Source organism: Colossoma macropomum, unplaced genomic scaffold, assembly GCF_904425465.1.
Source record: "Colossoma macropomum unplaced genomic scaffold, Colossoma_macropomum, whole genome shotgun sequence".
NCBI lineage: Eukaryota > Metazoa > Chordata > Actinopteri > Characiformes > Serrasalmidae > Colossoma > Colossoma macropomum.
The window spans coordinates 32375277-32395539 of NW_023494786.1; the positions used below are offsets into that span (position 1 = coordinate 32375277).

Consider the following 20263-nt stretch of genomic DNA (forward strand, 5'->3'; position numbering starts at 1 on the left):
GTTTACCCCACAGCCTCTCACTGACCACTTCACTGTCCTTCAGTCCAGAGAAAGAGGAAACATGGCTAACACCATCCTGCAGACTGCGGGGTTTGTATTAGGACTCATCGGAGTGGCCGCGGTCATCGCCGCCACCGTGATGAACAACTGGAGCACTAAAGACCGCCAGGGCGACGTGGTGACCTCCGTCTACACCTACAAGGGGCTGTGGCAGGACTGTGAAGTGTCCACCTCCGGCTTCACAGAGTGCCGGCCGATGTACGGAATTCTGGGATACTCAGGTGGGTTAGAGTAAAGAAAACTGGACTTGTGAGTGATTAAGTTAGTCAAACTGAATGAGCTTTGAAATGTCTGAGAAAAATATGGCATCACTTCACATCAAAACAGCATTAAAATAAAGGAATTTTCCAGTGTTTTTACAAATAATCTCTCTCTGACGCTGCGAATGGTCGATTACTGTGAACAGTCATTCTAAACTGCCTTCCTGCACTTAGAAAAGAACGGAAAACTCACTAACTAAAAACTTATTATATAAATTATATTATACAGATTTGGTAGATATATGCTGTAATACCATTAATTATTCAGTAACTACTACAAATTATTCAGTAACTACTACAAATTATTCAGTAACTACTATTAATTGTTCAGTATATACTATGAATCATTTGGTATCTACTATGAATTATTCAATGTCTACTACAAATTTTTCAGTATCTACTATGAATTATTCAGTACCTACTATGAATAATTCAGTATCTACTATGAATTATTCAGTAACTACTATTCATTATTCAGTATCTACTATGAATTATTCAGTAACTATTATGAATTATTCAGTATCTACTATGAATTTTTCAGTATCTACTATGAATTATTCGGTATCTACTATGAATTACTCAGTAACTACCATGAATTATTCAGGATCTAGTATGAATTATTCAATATCTACTATGAACTATTCGATATCTACTATGAATTATTCAGTAACTACTATGAATTATTCAGTATCTACTATGAATAATTCAGGATGTACTATGAATTATTCAGTATGTAGTGACAGCTATGAATTATTCAGTATCTACTATGAATAATTCAGGATGTACTATGAATTATTCATAATCTGCTATGAATTAATCAGTAACTACTATGAATTATTCAGTATCCACCGTGAATGATTCAGTATCTACTATGAATTATTCAGTATGTAGTGACAGCTATGAATTATTCAGTATCTACTATAAATTATGCAGTATCTGATATGAATTATTCCCTTTCCACTATGAATTATTCAGTACCATCTATGAACTATTTAGTAACAACAATGAATCATGTGAGTAATTATTCAGTAGCTACTATCAATTATTCAGTACAAACTATGAAACAAAAAACATATATTATGTAGTTCTGAGACTGAGGAGCCATAGTTTGAGCCAAATACGCGGCTTTAGGGTTTGGGAGATTAAATGAACATCTACAATATGAGTAGAAGATTGATGTAGCTGCACAGCACACTGGAGTAATTACACTGATTAAATGGATGCAAAAACAAGCACTACATTCTGTTTAACGCACACTTTATTAAATGGAACTATAAAATGGTGGAAGTACCCAGCGTTTTTTTAATATCAACAGAGCAAAGGCAAATGACCAGTCGTTAGATCGTGCCTGGCGGAGTCGTACACAGAGATGATGAATGCAGAACTAAACAGTGCAGGTCCACATTCAGTCAATACTGTTATCAGCTATCAAACAAACAAAGACGGCTGAGTCAGACGCGCAAGTTCCCTTTTAAAATGCTTTAAGCCCCTGAAAGACAAAGAAAGTACTTCAGTACCAAATAATTTCCAGACTTTGTTGCAGGATTTGGAGAGGTTGCGATATAACGCCATCTTAAGAGTGACCATTTGTTAAAAATAGTAATATAGAAGCAGTAGAGCACAAGAAGAAGTCACGAATCTCACACAGCCTAGAGTGTTCTACTGCTTTTATGCCTTCAATTTAAAAATTCACAATGAATCTCTTTTTGTGTCTCAGCTCAGTTCCAGGCTGTGAGAGCGATGATGGTGGTCGGTGTTGTGCTGGGTGTGATCGGCACTGGTATCTCCGTGTTCTCTCTGAAATGCTTTAAAATGGGCAACACTGAAACCTCCACCAAGGCCAAAATGACCCTGACAGCGGGCATCATGTTTCTCATCGCAGGTAAACAGAAATCAAAGGCAACGTGATCCGATCTTACAGGGTGCAGACTCTACATTTCTCTTATATCTTATTGTTCCAGAGTCCACTTACAACATTTGTGTGGGTTTACGTAGCAAAAATGAATTTTGGGGAAAATTTTTCCAACATCTCTTTATCCCTTAGAATTAAACAGGCCGTTTTTATTACTCTGCCATTAAGACTGCTATACAGTCAAATGCAAAGCACCCAGTCAAATTACATGTTTTGTTTATTTAAGTGAAAACAACTTAGCACATCTCCTACAGGGAAAAAGCTTAAATCTTGCACTTATTCACCAAATTTTACTGCTATATTTATATTTACTTGCTGAGTTTTACATATTGGAAAAATATGTATTTATTAAATGTGCCGTAACTTTTGCACAAGCCACATTTTATGTATTTTATTTCATTTTTTCTGTTAAATTCAGCAAATAAACAGTAATTGTGCATTAAAATGCAGAAATGCATGCAAAAGTGTGTCTCTGTAGAGGATGTGTAACTTATTTTCACTCAATATGTCAAATTTTGGGCCAGGGGTGCCCAAACTTTTGCACATGGCTGTATGTTGTGATCAGCTGCTGTGCACTGTGCCTCATTTAATATGCAATCTGGGTGAAGACATGCAGTAACAACACTACTTATCACGTTAAAGTGAATGGCTGAGTTGAATTACTGTAGGCCGAATTGGTGGTATATGGTATATGTGGTGGTTATATGTAAACGTGTTCATGGTTGTGATGTCATAGCCATGACAAATTCAAAATGGGCTGTTTTTGTAGCCCAGTTTCCATTTATTGACTGTATGGACTAGGAAGTGAATGGAGTCATGCTCACATGACAAATCAACGGAAAACTGCATTTGATAACTGCATGCTGTCTTTGTGTTAAAGGGCTGAAAGGACTCCAGTGTAAGAGAGGAACTGTCTCAGTCACACGTTTATTCTCTCTCCGTTCTTCATAGGCCTCTGCGCCATTATTGGAGCGTCTATTTATGCCAACCAGATAGTGGCCAGCTTCGCTTCGACCACTTACGCCAACACCTACAATGCTTATAATGAGGGGATGGGCGAGATGGCGATGGGGGGAATGGGAATGGCTACCACGTAAGACAAGAACAACATCCAGCACAGCTGAAAATCTACTCCACATAAAATACACTGATTCACAGTAGCACTATGATCCTGCTTGCCTTTATCTTGTGTGCTGGGGTGGAGCTACCCGGTGAGTCACTTCATCAGCCGCTGTTTGTTATCTAACGGTCAGGTACACATTCGGACCTGCCCTTTTCGTGGCCTGGATAGGAGGAGGCTTGCTTCTGATTGGAGGAGCTTTAAAGTCTGTGGCCTTCAAAGGGATGCATGCTGACAGTACACCGTAAGTCCCTGTACCTATATAATAATAAAAACAACAACAAAACAACAATAATAATAATAATTATTATTATTATTATTATTATTATTATTTCAACACTTCAACACATGAAGTAGCAGCAATAGAAGTAATAATAATAATTATTGTTATAATAACAATGACTAGATTTGTATTTCTTGAAGGAAATATAATATTTTAAATATTTAATTTCTGAAATATAATATTTCTGAGTCACTAAATTCAAATGTAATAGGGAAAAAAGTAAAGGAAGGAAAGAAAAAGGAAGAGGAGAAAGGAAGCGTGAAAGAAAAGAAGGAAAGAAGAAAAATAACAAGAAAGAAAGGAAGAGAAGGATGAAAAATGAGGGAAAAGATAAAGAAGGGAGGACAGAAAAAGGAAAGAAAAGAAAAAAGTAAGCAAGAGAAAGGAAGGAAGGGATATAGGATGGAAGGAAGACAAAAGGATGGAAGAAAATAAGGAACGAAGAGTGAAAGAAAAGAGGGATGAAAGAAGAGAGGAAGGGAGGAAAGAAGAAAAAGACAGATGGCAAGAAAGAAAGGCAGAGAAGGATGAAAGAAGGAAGAAAAGTAAAAGACAAAAGAAAAAAGAAAAGAAGGAAGGAAGGAAAGAGGAAAAAAGAAAGGAAGAAAAAGTGGAGGAAAAAGAAACAAGGACAAAAGGAAGGAAGAAAAAAGAAAGATGGCAAGAAAGAAAGGAATAGAAGGATGAAAAGAAGGAAGAAAGGAAAAAGACAAAAGAAAGGGATGAATTAAGGAAAGAAGAAAAAAGAAAGGAAGAAAATAAGGAAGGAAGAGAAAGGGCGAAAGAAAAGAATGTAAAAAAAAGAGGGAAAAGGGTGGGGAAAAGAAACAAGGAAAAAGGAAGGAAGGTAGAAAAGAAGAAAAAAGAAAGAAGAAAGGAAGGAAGGAAAAGTAAGAAAGTAAAAAATGGTGAAGGAAGAGAAAGGGTGAAAGAAAAGGATGAAAGAAGGGAGGAACGAAGGAAAGACGAAAAAGAGGAAGAAAAAAGTGGAGGAAAAAGAAACAGAAAAAAGGAAGGAAAGAAAGAAGAAAAAATAAAGAAGGGATAGAAGAAGAAGTAGATATAAATGAAGCCTTGGGAAGACAGTAATGATGTGAATGAGGTCCTTAAATGTCATTAAAAACCTACAAGTTTAATCACACACATAAAAACACATTCACTCCTCTGGATTTGTCTCTGTTTGTTCTGCAGCAACTACAACGCAATCGCTTACAAAGTCCCGGCCCAGTCCGCTGACGGGGGCAGCGAGAGAGGAAAGAGGGAGCAGAAGTATGTATGAAGAACAGAGTGTCCTCCTCTGTGGAGTCCCCGCTCCGTAACGCTGTGCTGCGTGTTTGCTTTGTGATATACGCCAGAGAATCACCTTCATTTACCACTGACGTTTTTAATGCAGCCCCTCATCACTGTGTCTGATGTTAAACATGCGTAGTGCCACCCAACCCCGCCCCGTTATCAACCAATCAATTTCTCATTTGCATTTTTGTAACAATAAACAGAATATAAATAAATATTCTGATAAATATTGGTTTCCCTCTCGTTTCAATGCCAGCATGACTCCAGCAAAGCTTTTTCAAATAAGCCTGGTTGTATTCACTCCCCTGAATGACCAGCAGAGGTCAGCATGATCTGATTATTACACACACTACTGAAGCTCTGTAGCTCTGTAGGTAATTAATCACGTGATCCGTTTTTAGTGTAACTGCCTTCAAATCTTCATATTCAATTAGGGTCACAGTTGAAGATGCTGGTGTTGCTGGCCCATTTCCACAGGCCTGGAAAAATGCACCACATGGTACAATTCAATTATTCATCAATACATTTTTTATTTAGCCTTTAATTTAACCGAGGCATTATGAATATTCTTTCTTTATTTACAATGTTGGCCTGGCAAGCGCTGCAAGACACTTGTAAAAAAAAATAAATAAATTTTAAAAAGAAGGGAAGAAAAGGGGGAAGAAAAGGAAAATCACAATAAACAGAAAAAAAGTTTTAAAAAATTACAAACATGTACAAATATTACCAAAAATATTCTTGATTCAGTCCTTAAAAGCGGTAACTGAAACAAAAGTGACCTGTTTTAGTGTACCTCGTAGCAGCAGCACACTGAAACGATGCTGGATTTAGGGATTTTTAACTTGATATAAATAAACGACCTGGTGTTAGAAGGATGGATGGATGGATGGATGGATAGATAGATAGATCACTTAATTAATCTCCGAGGGAAAGTCGTCTATTAGCAGATTCTGGTTGCAGTAGCTCACATAAATAAGGGGGTGAAAGTCCAAGCAGAATTTTATAGATGAGCGTAAACCAGTGGATTTTACGTTAAGTGGTCAAAGAAGGCCATTCAACCAATGAGTAAAGAGCACAGTGATGCGTTTTGAAAGGGACATTTGTAGCAAACCGTATGGCAGAGTAATAAAGAGAGTCAAGCTTTGAAGAAAACTTTTGGATGCAAATCTATAAATGAGGTCAAACAGAGGAAGTACAATCATTCGAATAAGCATAAGTTTCGCCTTAACCTTTGACTTGAATGTACTATCTAACCGGATTCCTAAGTACCAAGACCACTCCCTCCCTAGTCGTGATCTCAAAGGAAGGAGGGGGTTCCACACCCCTCTGACCAAACCACATAACTTTGATCTGATAAATGGAGTTTATTGAAAACCTGTGGAGGAAACTGTCCTGGACTAATGTTACTACTGATGCAGGAGAAGGACCGGTAGCATAAGTGAGTAAATTAATTACAAGCAGCATGGGGAATATCATTAATAAATATAGAAAACAGAGTAGGACCTAATATTGAGCCCTGGGGAACTCACTGAGTAACAGGAAGAGGGAAAGACAATTATCCAATTTAACACACTGAACCTTATTTGTAATTTGAGAACCAGGCCAAAGAGTGATCCAAAACCCCAATACCGCCCAATCTGTTTAGTAAGATAGAGTGATCAACAGAATCAAAGGCTGATAAATACATTTATTAATGATAAGTAATATTTTGTAACAAAATGATTCACTAATACATATGAACTTAAGTGGCATTACCACATTTCTCTTTTTAGAGAAAACAACTTAATGAAAAACTGTAAATGTAATTCAGCTACATTTACATAAAAACATTTTAATAATAAGATAAAACCAATAAATACATGAATAAATAACTTCCTTACTGTTTAAGATATTAATTCTTAAGAACAACCATAAGACACTTCAGAAAATGCCATCAAATATACCGAGGAACATGTCAACCTCTTCCTTCTCCACCATTGGGTCCCTGCAAGTAGATAGGCTTAGTCAGTTAGCAGTAAATGCAAACTAAATACAAACTTCTGAACGACTACAGCATGAGGATTTCTCCATTTACCTGCCAAAAGCTTTCTGTTCTCCGTTCGCTGTATCTCTCTTTGAGAAGAAATCAAATCGGCGTCCCAGTGAGACATTTCTTGCATCGTTCTGTTTTGCGGCTAGATGTTTTGGAGTGGTTGCAGACAGAACAGGGCTTACTCTCTAGCAGACAAATAAGAAAAAACTCGATATATTAACGTGTTTACAAGTGATCAGTGATATTATCTCTAAACACAACTGAATAAATAAGAAGAGCTTATTTTAAGCCAATAAATTGAGCCTATGGAGGTAGTATCAGACCTAGACAGAGAGCCATTAGCACTAACACTTATTATTTTTAATGAGATTTGCTTACAACATAAAGGAGGAAACTGTCCTGGACCAATGTTTCTACTGATGCAGGAGAAGGACGAGTGGCATACAAGATGGTGTCATCAGCATATAAGTGAATAATTACAAGCAGCATGGGGAATATCGTTAATAAATATAGAAAACAGAGTAGGACCTAACATTGAGCCCTGGGGAACTCCTTTAGTAACAACTCAATGACATAATGACATTTTCATAAGTGATAAGTGATATTATCTCTAAATACAACTGAATAAAGAAGAAGAGCTTATTTTAAGCCAATAAATTGAGCCTATGGAGGTAGTATCAGACCTAGATAGAGAGCCATTAGCACTAACACTTATTCTTTTTAATGGGATTTGCAACGTAAACATATGATTGTGAAAGCCAACAACTGGCGATTATGTACTAATTACAACAGTCCCTAATAGAGAAACATGCTTTTTGGCACCAGGCAGGGCAGCCATGCACACTCATCTGGCCACTGACTAGTCAAACCCAGAGGAAGTGCTTGCAGCTGAGCTGTTGTTGCTCCTACACATTTCCACTCCATATTAACAGCACTTACTGCTGCCTAGGGCAGCTCTAGCAGGACTGGTAATAGACAAACTCTCCCAGTATGACTCATTCTACTGTGTGTTTGTGTACGGAGACAGCATGGTATGCCTGATTTAATACATGTGATAACCGTAAGTGTAGTTGAAATAGCCAAATCCACTGGTTAGAAAGGGTGTCCACATATTTTTGGCCATGCAGCGTAGGTTTCTGTGGACGTTTGGACGCATAACGGCGTTCACATGACCCAACAAATGCAACTCATTTTGGTCAAAATCAAAAACAGGTCATTCTTTAACCATATCAAGAGCTCAGTGATGCCTGTTTCAAGCAAATAACAATCGCAATATGTAGCAATTTCATCTCAATATCAGTATTTTGTCCATATTGTGCAGCCCTTCTTTACAAGAGCCTGGACTACAGGAGAACTTACTGTTTGTGATGTGAAAGTTGCAGGTCCAGCCCTGAACACAAAAGTAGGTTAATTTATTTGCTGAAACATAATCCAACAAAGCAACACATACAATTCATATATAAAACAGATAAAAGAGGATCACTGAATCACCTTGACGTTGGTTTAGGCTCTGCATAAACAGGAGGAACTGAAGTCCAACAATCTAAAAATGTAAACAAACCGTGATTATCTGCTGAACTTCTGCATGGTCATTATGTTTAGGCTGAAGAAAATTTGCATCACCTGTTGGTTGAGTCTCTCGATTTGCAGTGTAAGACACGTTGCTAGCAAGCACCAAGTTGGCATCATCAAAGTCATCCCAGTCGTCCACTGCCAGGTCAAAAGTCACGTTGAGGACATCAGATAAAAAGCTGCTATCAGTGCTGTGGTCTTGATGTGAGTTGGCTGCGTGAGCTCTACTTTTATTAGCAGGAATTCTGTTTGCGTGTCTCTCTGAGCCGTCTTTTCTCATATTAGCATCTACAACATTACCACAAAAACATTACACAATCACAAGAGGGCTGCTTTCACAACACTCACTGTGGTTCATATTTATGTTTTATTCTCAACTGCATGCATCATTAATGTATTAAACTGTAGGTGTGCATAATTGTCATTGTATTTCCATGGTAGAAAACAAACATATGGAATAAATTAATAGAAGAAAAAAATTACTCTGAAGCACAATGTTTGTACTAGTCTGGAAGGTTTGTTCCTGTACAGTGTCCTCCATTTCAGAATAAAAACCTCCAGGGTATTCACTGTAATCTGCAGATTGAACATAAAAAAGCTGTATTTGTTATGCTGATCTGTGCATTATGATGGATTACGCTGGAAATCATTTGAGCCTTTTTATCAAAACAGAGCAGGATAGAGCATTATTGACTAAAAAAGGCCATGTATCTTCCACTTGTACTAAAATTGGCTTTGTGACCCCGCTTCAGCAGTGCTGTTTAAAAAAGTAGACTCTGTGATTTAAGTCCCACCTCCATCTGCTGGACGAATCCTCTCTGGATTTACACTGATCAGGCATTACATTATGACCACCTCCTTGTTTCTACGCTCATTGTCCATTTTATCAGCTCCACTTACTATATAGGTGCACTTTGTAGTTCTACAGTTACAGACTGTAGTCCATCTGTTTCTCTGATACTTTGTTAGCCCCCTTTTGCCCTGTTCTTCAGTGGTCAGGACCCCCATGGACCCTCACAGAGCAGGTACTGTTTGGGTGGTGGATCATTCTCAGCACTGCAGTAACACTGACGTGGTGGTGGTGTGTTAGTGTGTGTTGCGCTGGTACGAGTGGATCAGACACAGCAGTGCTGCTGGAGTTTTTTAAACACTGTGTCCACTCACTGTCCACTCTATTAGACACTCCTACCTTGTCAGTCCACCTTGTAGATGTAAAGTCAGAGATGGTAGCTCATCTGCTGCTGCACAGTTTGTGTTGGTCATCCTCTAGTCCTTCATCAGTGGTCACAGGACGCTGCCCACAGGACGCTGTCGGCTGAATATTTTTGGTTGGTGGACTATTCTCAGTCCAGCAGTGACACTGAGGTGTTTAAAACTCCAGCAGCACTGCTGTGTCTGATCCACTCGTACCAGCGCAACACACACTAACACACCACCACCACGTCAGTGTTACTGCAGTGCTGAGAATGATCCACCACCCAAACAGTACCTGCTCTGTGAGGGTCCATGGGGGTCCTGACCACTGAAGAACAGGGTAAAAGGGGGCTAACAAAGTATCAGAGAAACAGATGGACTACAGTCTGTAACTGTAGAACTACAAAGTGCACCTATATAGTAAGTGGAGCTGATAAAATGGACAATGAGCGTAGAAACAAGGAGGTGGTCATAATGTTATGCCTGATCGGTGTATATCTGTCTCTTTTAAAACAGAGAAACCGATTTGAAAACCAAGTGCTGCCTGAGCCAAAATCAGTTCTGACTGTGGTAAAAACATGAGGATTTTAAATATACGTGCTTACCATCATATGACGTCTCTGCAGGCATGGTTAAACCCAGCTCTGGTTCCACACTTTGAGGATAACACTGATATTCCTCAAACCTTTGGTTAAAAAAAAGCATCACAGACTACGTCAATGCAAATAAATAAATAAAGAATTTAAAGCAGGTAACCTAGGACATCAGAACCATAAAGGTACTGCAGCATTCGCTGTCCAGTTTCGAACACTATCATACCTTGTGTGAGCTGGAATTGGGTCTTTACGCTTGTAGGAGAACTGCTGCATGTTGAGGTTCTCCGCCTCAGCATTCATTCTCATCTGCAAAGACACAACGAAGTTACTGAAAACAGAAACTTACATTTACCACCTTGAGTAAACGAAGCAGTCACTATATTAAATGTGGTAATATTATGCTTTTTCCACTTTAGCACACATTTCCAAAGCAGCCATTTTTGTCATTTTGTATCATTCTTCCTTGTAGAGCACTTTGATCTGTTTTTTGGAAACTATGAAAGTAAACATCACCATTATTCAAAGATTTTGAGCACCCAAAATGACAATAATCACGTTCACATGATGTTTGTCTTTAGTTGTCTCTATGTTAGATATTTGTGTCATGTGTTTATATGCCCAGTTATGAACTGCCCCTTGGGGACAAATGATGTTTATTCAGTTCAATTCAATGCAATTCAATACGCAGTATCTACTGTACAATATCTCTGTGTATAAAATAATAAGTGAAATAAGAGGGACCTTCAAACGTTTGACTGGCGTCTCTATGAGTTTCTCGTTCCTCATCTTAAGATCTCTGAGATAGGATGAGATATTGGATTCTGGATTCAGAGGCCTTTTCACCACCTGCACTCCGACTTTGCCTAAAAAAAGGAGAGGAGTCAAAAACCAACATTATTTCACTGAATTTCATTTCATTATCAGGATTCAGAGCCACACATACTTCTGCTAATCTGGTACTCACAGCAGTCGTGACCACAGAGCTCCTTGTTTTTACAAAAATGGTTACATTTCCTTTTGCCAGGCTCTGTCTGAACAGGATCTGCTGTGGAAAGAGACAGAAATACTAAAGCAGTACCTTTCAGGATAACACTGCGGTTAACAGCTGGCCCTGCCTTCAGTCGTATGCAAAAGTTTGAACACTCTCACTCTCAGTCACATTCTATGTTTTGTTGATTTTCTAAGTGAAAGTAATTTTGATTCACTGGAAATAAACAGATCCTCTCCTGCAGGGGTCACTGCTGCTCTACAGAGAACAAACTTAAAAATTACAGTTTCTGCACATTTTAGTGCACTATTTATTTGCTGAATTTAAAAAATAAACATAACACAAAATATAATAAAAGAAAAATTATATAATATGAAATTATAACTTTTTCACAGGCTACATTTTATGCTGAATTCAACAAACCAACTGTAATTGTGCATTAAAACGTGCAGGTGTTTGTTCACTGTACAGGACCTGTTAACATACTTTCACTTAGAAAATCAACAAAAAAAAAAAATATTTGACCAGATGCACACAAACATGTTCTTTAGGCTGTAGGTGGAAATAGAATATACTGCAATATGTTGCTAATTTATTTAAAAAAAAAACACACACTGGGCTGTTGAAGGTCAGCAACAGTACTTTCCCCAATTTCAAACTATCTTCCTTGCCCAAATCAATCTTTGGCAATTATGTTGCCAATGCTGTTTCCAAAAAAAGTTGGGAAGTGAATATTTAATTGAAAATAGTACAAAGACAACATATAAATGCTTAGACTGAGAAATTGTGTTGTTTTTTGAAAAATATATGCCCATTTTGAATTTGATGCCAGCAACACGTTTCAAAAAGTTGGGACGGGGGCCTGTTTACCAGTTTCATCACCTCTTCTTTTAACAACACTCTGTAAGTATTTGGGAACTGAGGAGACACTGCTGTAGTTTTGAAAGTGTAATGTTTTCCCTTTCTAGTTTGATACAGGATTTCAGCTGCTCAACAGTTCAGGGTCTCCTTTGTCGTACTTTTTGTTTCATAATTTGCAAAATGCTATCAGTGGTGACAGATCTGGACTGCAGGCAGGTCAGTTTAGCACCTGGACTCTTTAAATATGGAGCAATGCTGTTGTAATACATGCAGAATGTGGTTTGACATCGTCTTGCTGAAATAATCAAGGCCTTCCCTGAAAAAGACATCGACTGGATGGCAGCCAAAACATGTACATATCGTTCAGCATTAATGGCGCCTTCACAAATGTGCACGTCACCCATTCCATGTGCACCAATGCACCCTTATACCATCACAGATGCTGGCATTTAAACTGTGCTCTGATAACAAGCTGGGTGATTCCTCCCCTCTTTAACCTGGAGGACGCAGTGTCCATAATTTAAAAAAAAAAACTCAAATTGTGATTCGTTGGACCACAGGACACTTTTTCACTTCCCCTCAGTCCATCTTAATTGAGCTCGGGCCCAGAGAAGGCAGCTGTGTTTCTGGTAGAGTTTTAATTTGCATTTGTGGATGCAGTGATGAACTGTGTTGACAGACAGTGGTTTTCAGAAGTGTTTCTGAGCCCATGCAGTGATTTCCACTACAGAAACATGTCTGTTTTTAATGCAGTGCAGCCTGAGGCCCAAAGATCATGACCATCCAGTGCTGGTTTTCGGCTTTGAGCCTTGCAATCAGAGATTTCTCTGGATTCTCTAAATCTTTTGATACTATTATTTACCATAGATGATGAAATCCACAAGTTCTTGTTGCACTATTTGATCGTGCAGTCTTTCACAGAGTGGTGAACCCCTCCCCATCTTTACTTCTGAAAGACTCCGCCTCTCTGTGATGCTCTTTTTATACCCAATCATGTTACTGACATGCAGCCTATCAAACTAATTAGTTGTGAGATGTTGCACTAGGTGTTTTGTTTAGCATTGCACAGCTTTACCAGTTTTTTGTTGCCCCTGTCCCAACTTTTTTGAAATGGGCATATATTTTCAAAAACAATAAATGCCTCAGTTTCAACATTTAATATGCTGCCTTTGAACTATTTTCAATTAAATATAGGATTTTAATGATTTGAATATCACTGCATACTGTTTTTATTTATGTTTTGCACAGCATCCCAACTTTTTTGATAACAGGGTTGTACCTGTTTCACAAAAGTTCCAGCCTTAGGTGATGTTTATCCATTATTAAACGTCCCTATGGAGAAATGAATGGTGATTCAGAATGTTTTGAATGCAGCCAGCAGATGGCGTAGGTCAGAACCTTTCCCTCCTTATAAACTAAAATGATGAATTAATTACACAAAATCTTTAGTGTCAACAAAAAAGACAAGACAAAAAAGGCAACTGTGCAGGGTCTTAATAGCAAAAAAGTCTGTATTTTCTAATACACTGCAGCTTCGCCCATTCACGTTGGGTTAGTTTTATTTCTAAAGGATAAACAGAGGCTGGAAAATGGTCACATAAAGTTATGGCTGTTTTTGATAAACTAAACACAAACAAATGTAATGATGAGCTTTAGGGGAAAAATGTAGGATATGGCACCTTTAAAAACATATCTGTAATCGTGTTTGGAACTTCTTTGATTTACTTTTTTCTTTCCATTGCAAAGTTGTTGTATAAAAGCCACAGAATCCCCCCACCCACTGTTCTATTGTTTAAATACTATTTTTTGTATGGGTAAACAGTGACAGACTGAATGTTTTAAAAAACAAAAGGGTGTGTATTTGATCATACCTCTGATATCAGAGAGGTGTTTATACTGATCTCTCTGTGCTGTGGTCTGAGCTCTCAGGGTGGCTGTGTGAGATTTCGGCGCTGAGTCAGCGGCTCTCTGTGATGTTTCCTGTACTCTCTGAAGCTTAGATTCTGGAGTCTCCACACCGTATGATTCAGCTCTGAACGTCTTTGCTCCGTAGTAGAAGGCACTGAATTTCTGCTGGATATCCAGACCCACTGCACACCATATACACAAACACACTGCATCAATTAACTTAAAGAAATCTGATACACAGTAAAAAGCAGCTTACAAAGACCCGAAAGGTGCAATCAGGAGCTCACTACGTCCATCATGGGCAAATAAAACAAGTTTCCAAACAAAATGGTTCAAACTTGTTCTCACAGACTAAAGGCCAAGCCACAATAACTGTTTTGCTGGAATAAAAATTTTGAGAATTATATATGTATTATGGTCTTTTGCCAATTAAATTTTGGTTTAATTTTCAGTCATTTTTTGTCTTTTCTCTACTGGTTAGAAGAACAAAGTATGGTTCTAGATTTCTCCCTGAAATTCCCAGCCATGGATTTGTAAATTTCCAACAGCAGCACCTGATTTATGTAATGAAGTTTTGTTAGATAATCCAGGTATTGGATGTTAACAACGAATGATACTCGGCTTCCCCAAAGAGAGGCCAGAAATGGTTAAATGGAAAAAACTGACACAATAAAATCACTTAAATTTGTCTTAATGCAAGGTGTACATGCAAAATTTTGAAAGTGAAAATAGGTATTATTTTAACTTAAATATGGACATTTTCTGCTAATTTTAGTGCAGTTTCTATTTATTTGCACTTGAGTTTAACATAATGAGAAAAAAGTATATAATGTGCCATAACTTTTGCACATGCCATATATTTTATATTATTTTTTCCCCCCAATATTAAATTCAGCAAATAAACAGCAACTGTGTATTAAAATGTGCAGAAGTGCGTTCTCTGTAGATAATGTGCTAACTTGCACTAACATTTGAACAGGGGCACCAAAACTTTTGTATATGTCTAACATTTGAGGTTTTTGTGTGCCACTAAACTATTACTGTGCAATTGCTAAATTTTATAATCTTTTATTTTAGTGATGCGGAACAAGTTTCTCAGCAAATAAACAAAATGTTCACCTTAAATCACTGAAATATTGTATGTGAATCGCTAGAGAGACACTACATTTAACACACCGTATTCAGAGCTTATCAAATTGATGCTGATCTCATCTTTCTGTGAACTTCTTGTAACATCTACCTTCCTGGTCCAGCTCCCAGACTTCAAAAGTAAATTGTCCCTGTTTAAAATATGACATGCACATGAGATTTTTTTGGAAGTTCCTTAAAAACATTAACAATAAACACTTGAGACTAAACAATCTGGGTGTTACGAGATCTTCTGTTGGAAGACCACGTTGTTGTCAGCATCTCCAATGATGAGAGTGACGTAATGGTGGTCCGGGGCAGTTCTTTTGGTTAGGAGCTGCTCGAAGTTCTTCAAGTTCACTGTGACCAGGATATCTGCTGTGGAGACACTGTATCGCGGAAGCTGATAAGAAATTAAGATTGAAAGCAACAATTAAACAATAAATCAATTCACTTAATTTCTGCCCTCAATGTCATCAATTATAAAAAAAATAACTGGTGACCAAAACTCACACCCCACCAATTAGCATGGTGCTAACTGCATGTCTAACCCACTATAAACTCACTTCAAACCACATGGAGTTGTTCTGTTATCTCTAATAGACTCGTGTAGGTGGTTACTGACACTGTATAACACACTGTTATCTATAAGATTGACCTAAGTACACTGCAGAGCTAAAACCAGCAGATCAGACAGCTTCAGGCCTTCAATTTGGTCCATATTTTTGTCTAAGTACCACTTTACAATAGGACTACCCTCAAATAGGGTTTAAAATTAGTTTCTTATGGTTATTAATTAGTCATAATCTCCTTAAAATCAATAATAAGCAGTTATGACACAAATAATAAGGGAAACAGTGACAAATAAAGAGCCCATATTTATCTATATCAGGGGTTCCCAACCCTTTCTATCTCAAGGTCCACCTATTCACGCTGTTGTTGCAGGGGTTGTATTAATACTGTTTACCATCTGTAAACATTTAATACTTCTTTCTTATTATTAAGTTAATGTTTTCTTACTCATTACTTTTGGTCTACAGCTGGTTGAGAAGCCCTGGTCTAGACTGTTAAACCCCAGATAACGCTGACTAGAGGAGAAAACGCAATAAAAGTAACCTGTACAACAGAAATAAGGAAAACATCTTTAATTGCACAATAGAGCTCAGAATGTGAATTTACAAATTTTATCATTTTAATGTAGGAAAAATGATCATTTGTGACTAATGCACGGCAGAAAACAATATTTTAACAAGTGAAAACTTCTTAAATGTAGTCAATAAATCTAATATCTCTCATTATGAGGCTGTTGTAAGAATATTATAAGATTATTCCACCTGTTTCTGTACATTTTTACTTGTTTTAAGTGATTTTATCTGGTGAAAGTGTCTTATTCCATTGGCAGATTAGTTTACTTGTTTGGAGAAATAATGAAGATAATTTTGCTAATTTCAAGAAATAATGATTAAAACAAGGAACATGATCTGACAATGAAATAAGACACTTTTATAAGATAAAACTGCTTAAAAACAAGTAAAAATGTCTAGATATGAGTTAAACAATCTTATAATATTCTTACAACAGTCTCATAATGAGAAATATTAGATTTATTGACTTCATTTAAGATGTTTACACTCGCAAAGATATTATTTTTGCAGTGTGAGACATCCAGATGGTGATTAAATGGTAGTTATTTAATAATAAATATCTAATTAAGCTGAAAGGTTTAATAGATAGAGAAGACCGAAAAGATGAGTAAACAGCAAGATCTGAGCTTTAACAGTATAGATAATCACTATTTGGCAAGGAACAGGTCACTGATGCCCTTTTTATTCATGTGTTATACCTGCCTATTAACGATTTTAAGGTGTTAATAACTAATTCATAAATAAATTAAACCATTTATAAACTATTATGTTTTCTACAAAAATGGACTAAAGTACATGATTTTTCACCAACTTTATTTGAATTTAACTAACTGCATCATAACAAAGAACTCTGATCATTAATTATCTGCATCATTCATCTTTTAATATAATGAACATACCACTCAAATGCATGATTATATGAGCTAATATTTAATATAAAGAGAGAAATTGTCACCTGTTCAACACGAATTTCATATTTGGGGAGTCTGCTGACAGCTTCTCTGATCTGGTTTCCAAATGGAGGGTGTCGATTCACAATCTGGACAAAAACGGTGATCAGGAATTTGTACAGTTATCAAGACTCAGTATTTGGCCAGAACCCTTCGATCCAAAGCAGAGGGCTGGATTAAATATTCATCATTTTAAAAAAGATTGAACACTCATTATAGATGGCACAACAGAGGTGGTTTACTTTTCAGATTCATATGATAAATATTTTCTGATACATACACCAAGCCCTAAAATGATCTATGTTTAACTGAAGCAGTTCCCTTAAGGTGGACATCTAAGTACCAACTAACCCTACAGGAAGAAATACAAAGCAAACAGAATGTTTTTTTAATTGAAAACAACCACAAATGTGCGCAAAATTAGACATTTTTAAAGAAAAGAAACTGTAAGTCTAGTATAACACGTACAAATATTAGACATATACAAAAGTTTAGGTACCTTGTCCAAATGACACGTTTTGTTGATTTACTACATAGAACACATTTCTGCAAGTTTTAAAGCATCGTTCCTGTTTATTTGCTTAATTTTACTTAACGAGGGGAAAAAAACCCAAAATGTGGCCTGTGCAAAAGTCCTGGCACAGTAAGTTTTATTTTTCCCCAATATGTAAAACTCAGCAAATAAAAAGTTGTGCACCAAAATTTGCAGTAAAACTCCATATTTAAGTGTGCTCTCTGTAGAAGACGTGTTAACTTATTTTTACCCAGAAAATCAACAAAACATATCGCTGTTGTCAGAAGAAATCCTCATATCTCCATTTTGTGATGCTTTTTCAGTTTTTGACACAACTTGAAAGTACCTGTTACCCTTTACATTGTGTGAAAATTTCATGATGAATGGACCAAAAGAAACGACCCAAAACGACTTTTTTCCAAGTCTGGTTCCATTGATTTACATTAAAAGAAAAGTAGGTGTTTTCCTTCTCCTGTAAAGTTACCATTTTGGAAATACGAGGTTTTCTTCTGACAACAGCGATAATTATCCAGGCCTGTTCGAGCTTGTCATATTAATAATTCTTATTTCATTCAATTATATTGTGATCGCTATAAACATAACATTTCTGAGATGTTTCATTCAATATATTACGTTTTCTGAGAACACAGAGATCTAATTAAATGACAAATAACATAATTTAACAACAAATTTATAGCAATTTCTTAATAAGCTACCTGCTTTATGATTTAATCATTGTTAAAATATAAGACAACCTGTATGTTCATTTTATTACAACCTCATTCTTGATGTTCTACAGCTCTGTTCACATCACTGTAGACTTATCAATATTTCTTCATTTTTACAGCTTTACACTGATTCTTTGAAATTGGTGGGTGGTAACTACTTACATTTACTCAAGTACATATACTTAAGTAAAACATTTGTAATGCTTTGTGATTGAGAACATCTCTGACTTTCTCATTTTATTTTAGACCAAACGAATCCCAAAAAGAGAAGAACAGAGCCTAAAATCTTCAGTTGCTGAGCAGGTAGATGCTGGATGAAATTATACTCCAGTTCTATAAGTTACTTAGTATTTAGGTATCTTTTTTATCCTCTACCCAGCTGTGGTTAAGTGTAGTGTCAAAACAGAATTATGTTATATATTTACACAATCAGGCATATCATCATGACCACCTTCTTGTTTCTATGCTCATTGTCCATTTTATCAGCTCCACTTACTATATAGGAGCACTTTGTAGTTCTACAGTTACAGACTGTAGTCCATCTGTTTCTCTGCATACTTTGTTAGCCCCCTTTTACCCTGTTCTTCAGTGGTCAGGACCCCCATGGACCCTCACAGAGCAGGTACTATTTGGGTGGTGGATCATTCTCAGCACTGCAGTAACACTGACGTGGTGGTGGTGTGTTAGTGTGTGTTGTGCTGGTCTGAGTGGATCAGACACAGCAGTGCTGCTGGAGTTTTTAAACACCTCAGTGTCACTGCTGGACTGAGAATAGTCCACCAACCAAAAACATCCAGCCGACAGCGTCCTGTGACCACTGATGAAGGAGGAGGATGAGGATGACCAACACAAACTGTGCAGCAGCAGATCGTTTCTGACATCTACAAGGTGGACTGACAAGGTAGGAGTGTCTAGTAGAGTGGACAGTGAGTGGACACAGTGTTTAAAAACTCCAGCAGCACTGCTGTGTCTGATCCACTCAGACCAGCACAACACACACTAACACACCACCACCACGTCAGTGTTACTGCAGTGCTGAGAATGATCCACCACCCAAATAGTACCTGCTCTGTGAGGGTCCATGGGGGTTCTGACCACTGAAGAACAGGGTAAAAGGAGGCTAACAAAGTATCAGAGAAACAGATGGACTACAGTCTGTAACTGTAGAACTACAAAGTGCACCTATATAGTAAGTGGAGCTGATAAAATGGACAATGAGCATAGAAACAAGGAGGTGGTCATAACGTTATGCCTGATCGGTGTATATGCAACAAATTGGTTTTATATTATTGAAAACACTGATTCCAAATCTTTGAACAGTACTGTACCTTGCTTTATATTATGCTGCATTACCAAAAATTGACTTCAGGCTTTGTCTATGACACAGAATCTAATCCAATTGGTTCTCTGAGGCGGGTAAATGATCAGTACTACCTCTATTATTAACATGAAATATATTTCTATAGCAGATAGAGATGCATATGCAGTATGTACCAGCTCCAATTCCCTGGCATTGGTAGCTTCAATCTTGTTGAATGACGTTAGTCCTGCATTCACCATAGCAGTGGCGAGTGACAACCCTGGAACAAATGAGGGCATTTAAGGAACTCAATAAAACTTTATCTGGGATTATTGTAGCTAAACAAAAAGCTAAGCACTACACTATACTGGATATGTCTTCGATGTAAACAAGCACTACTCTTTTCTTCGTTTTCACCC

The 20263-nt window shown here is 37.3% G+C and overlaps 2 protein-coding genes across 2 annotated transcripts in view; one reads left to right on the forward strand and one right to left on the reverse strand.

Annotated features, from left to right (window-relative positions):
• cldn18 (claudin 18) lies at window positions 1-5055 on the forward strand. Its single transcript, XM_036565371.1, has 5 exons — window positions 1-281; window positions 2038-2202; window positions 3184-3325; window positions 3486-3596; window positions 4827-5055. Exons 1-5 carry the CDS (start codon window positions 62-64, stop codon window positions 4912-4914), a joined length of 726 nt encoding a protein of 241 aa, XP_036421264.1. The 5' UTR covers window positions 1-61; the 3' UTR covers window positions 4915-5055.
• A 1465-nt stretch (window positions 5056-6520) lies between these two features.
• The window catches only part of hfm1 (helicase for meiosis 1), a 51053-nt gene continuing 37310 nt past the window's right edge, over window positions 6521-20263 (reverse strand). The window contains 15 exon segments of the mRNA XM_036565372.1: window positions 6521-6912; window positions 7003-7145; window positions 8320-8350; window positions 8452-8503; window positions 8584-8820; window positions 9016-9108; window positions 10332-10411; window positions 10546-10628; window positions 11064-11185; window positions 11287-11364; window positions 14043-14261; window positions 15256-15359; window positions 15453-15610; window positions 17308-17391; window positions 20039-20124. Of these exon segments, the coding sequence (XP_036421265.1) occupies window positions 6849-6912; window positions 7003-7145; window positions 8320-8350; window positions 8452-8503; window positions 8584-8820; window positions 9016-9108; window positions 10332-10411; window positions 10546-10628; window positions 11064-11185; window positions 11287-11364; window positions 14043-14261; window positions 15256-15359; window positions 15453-15610; window positions 17308-17391; window positions 20039-20124 (1634 nt within the window). The 3' untranslated portion in view covers window positions 6521-6848.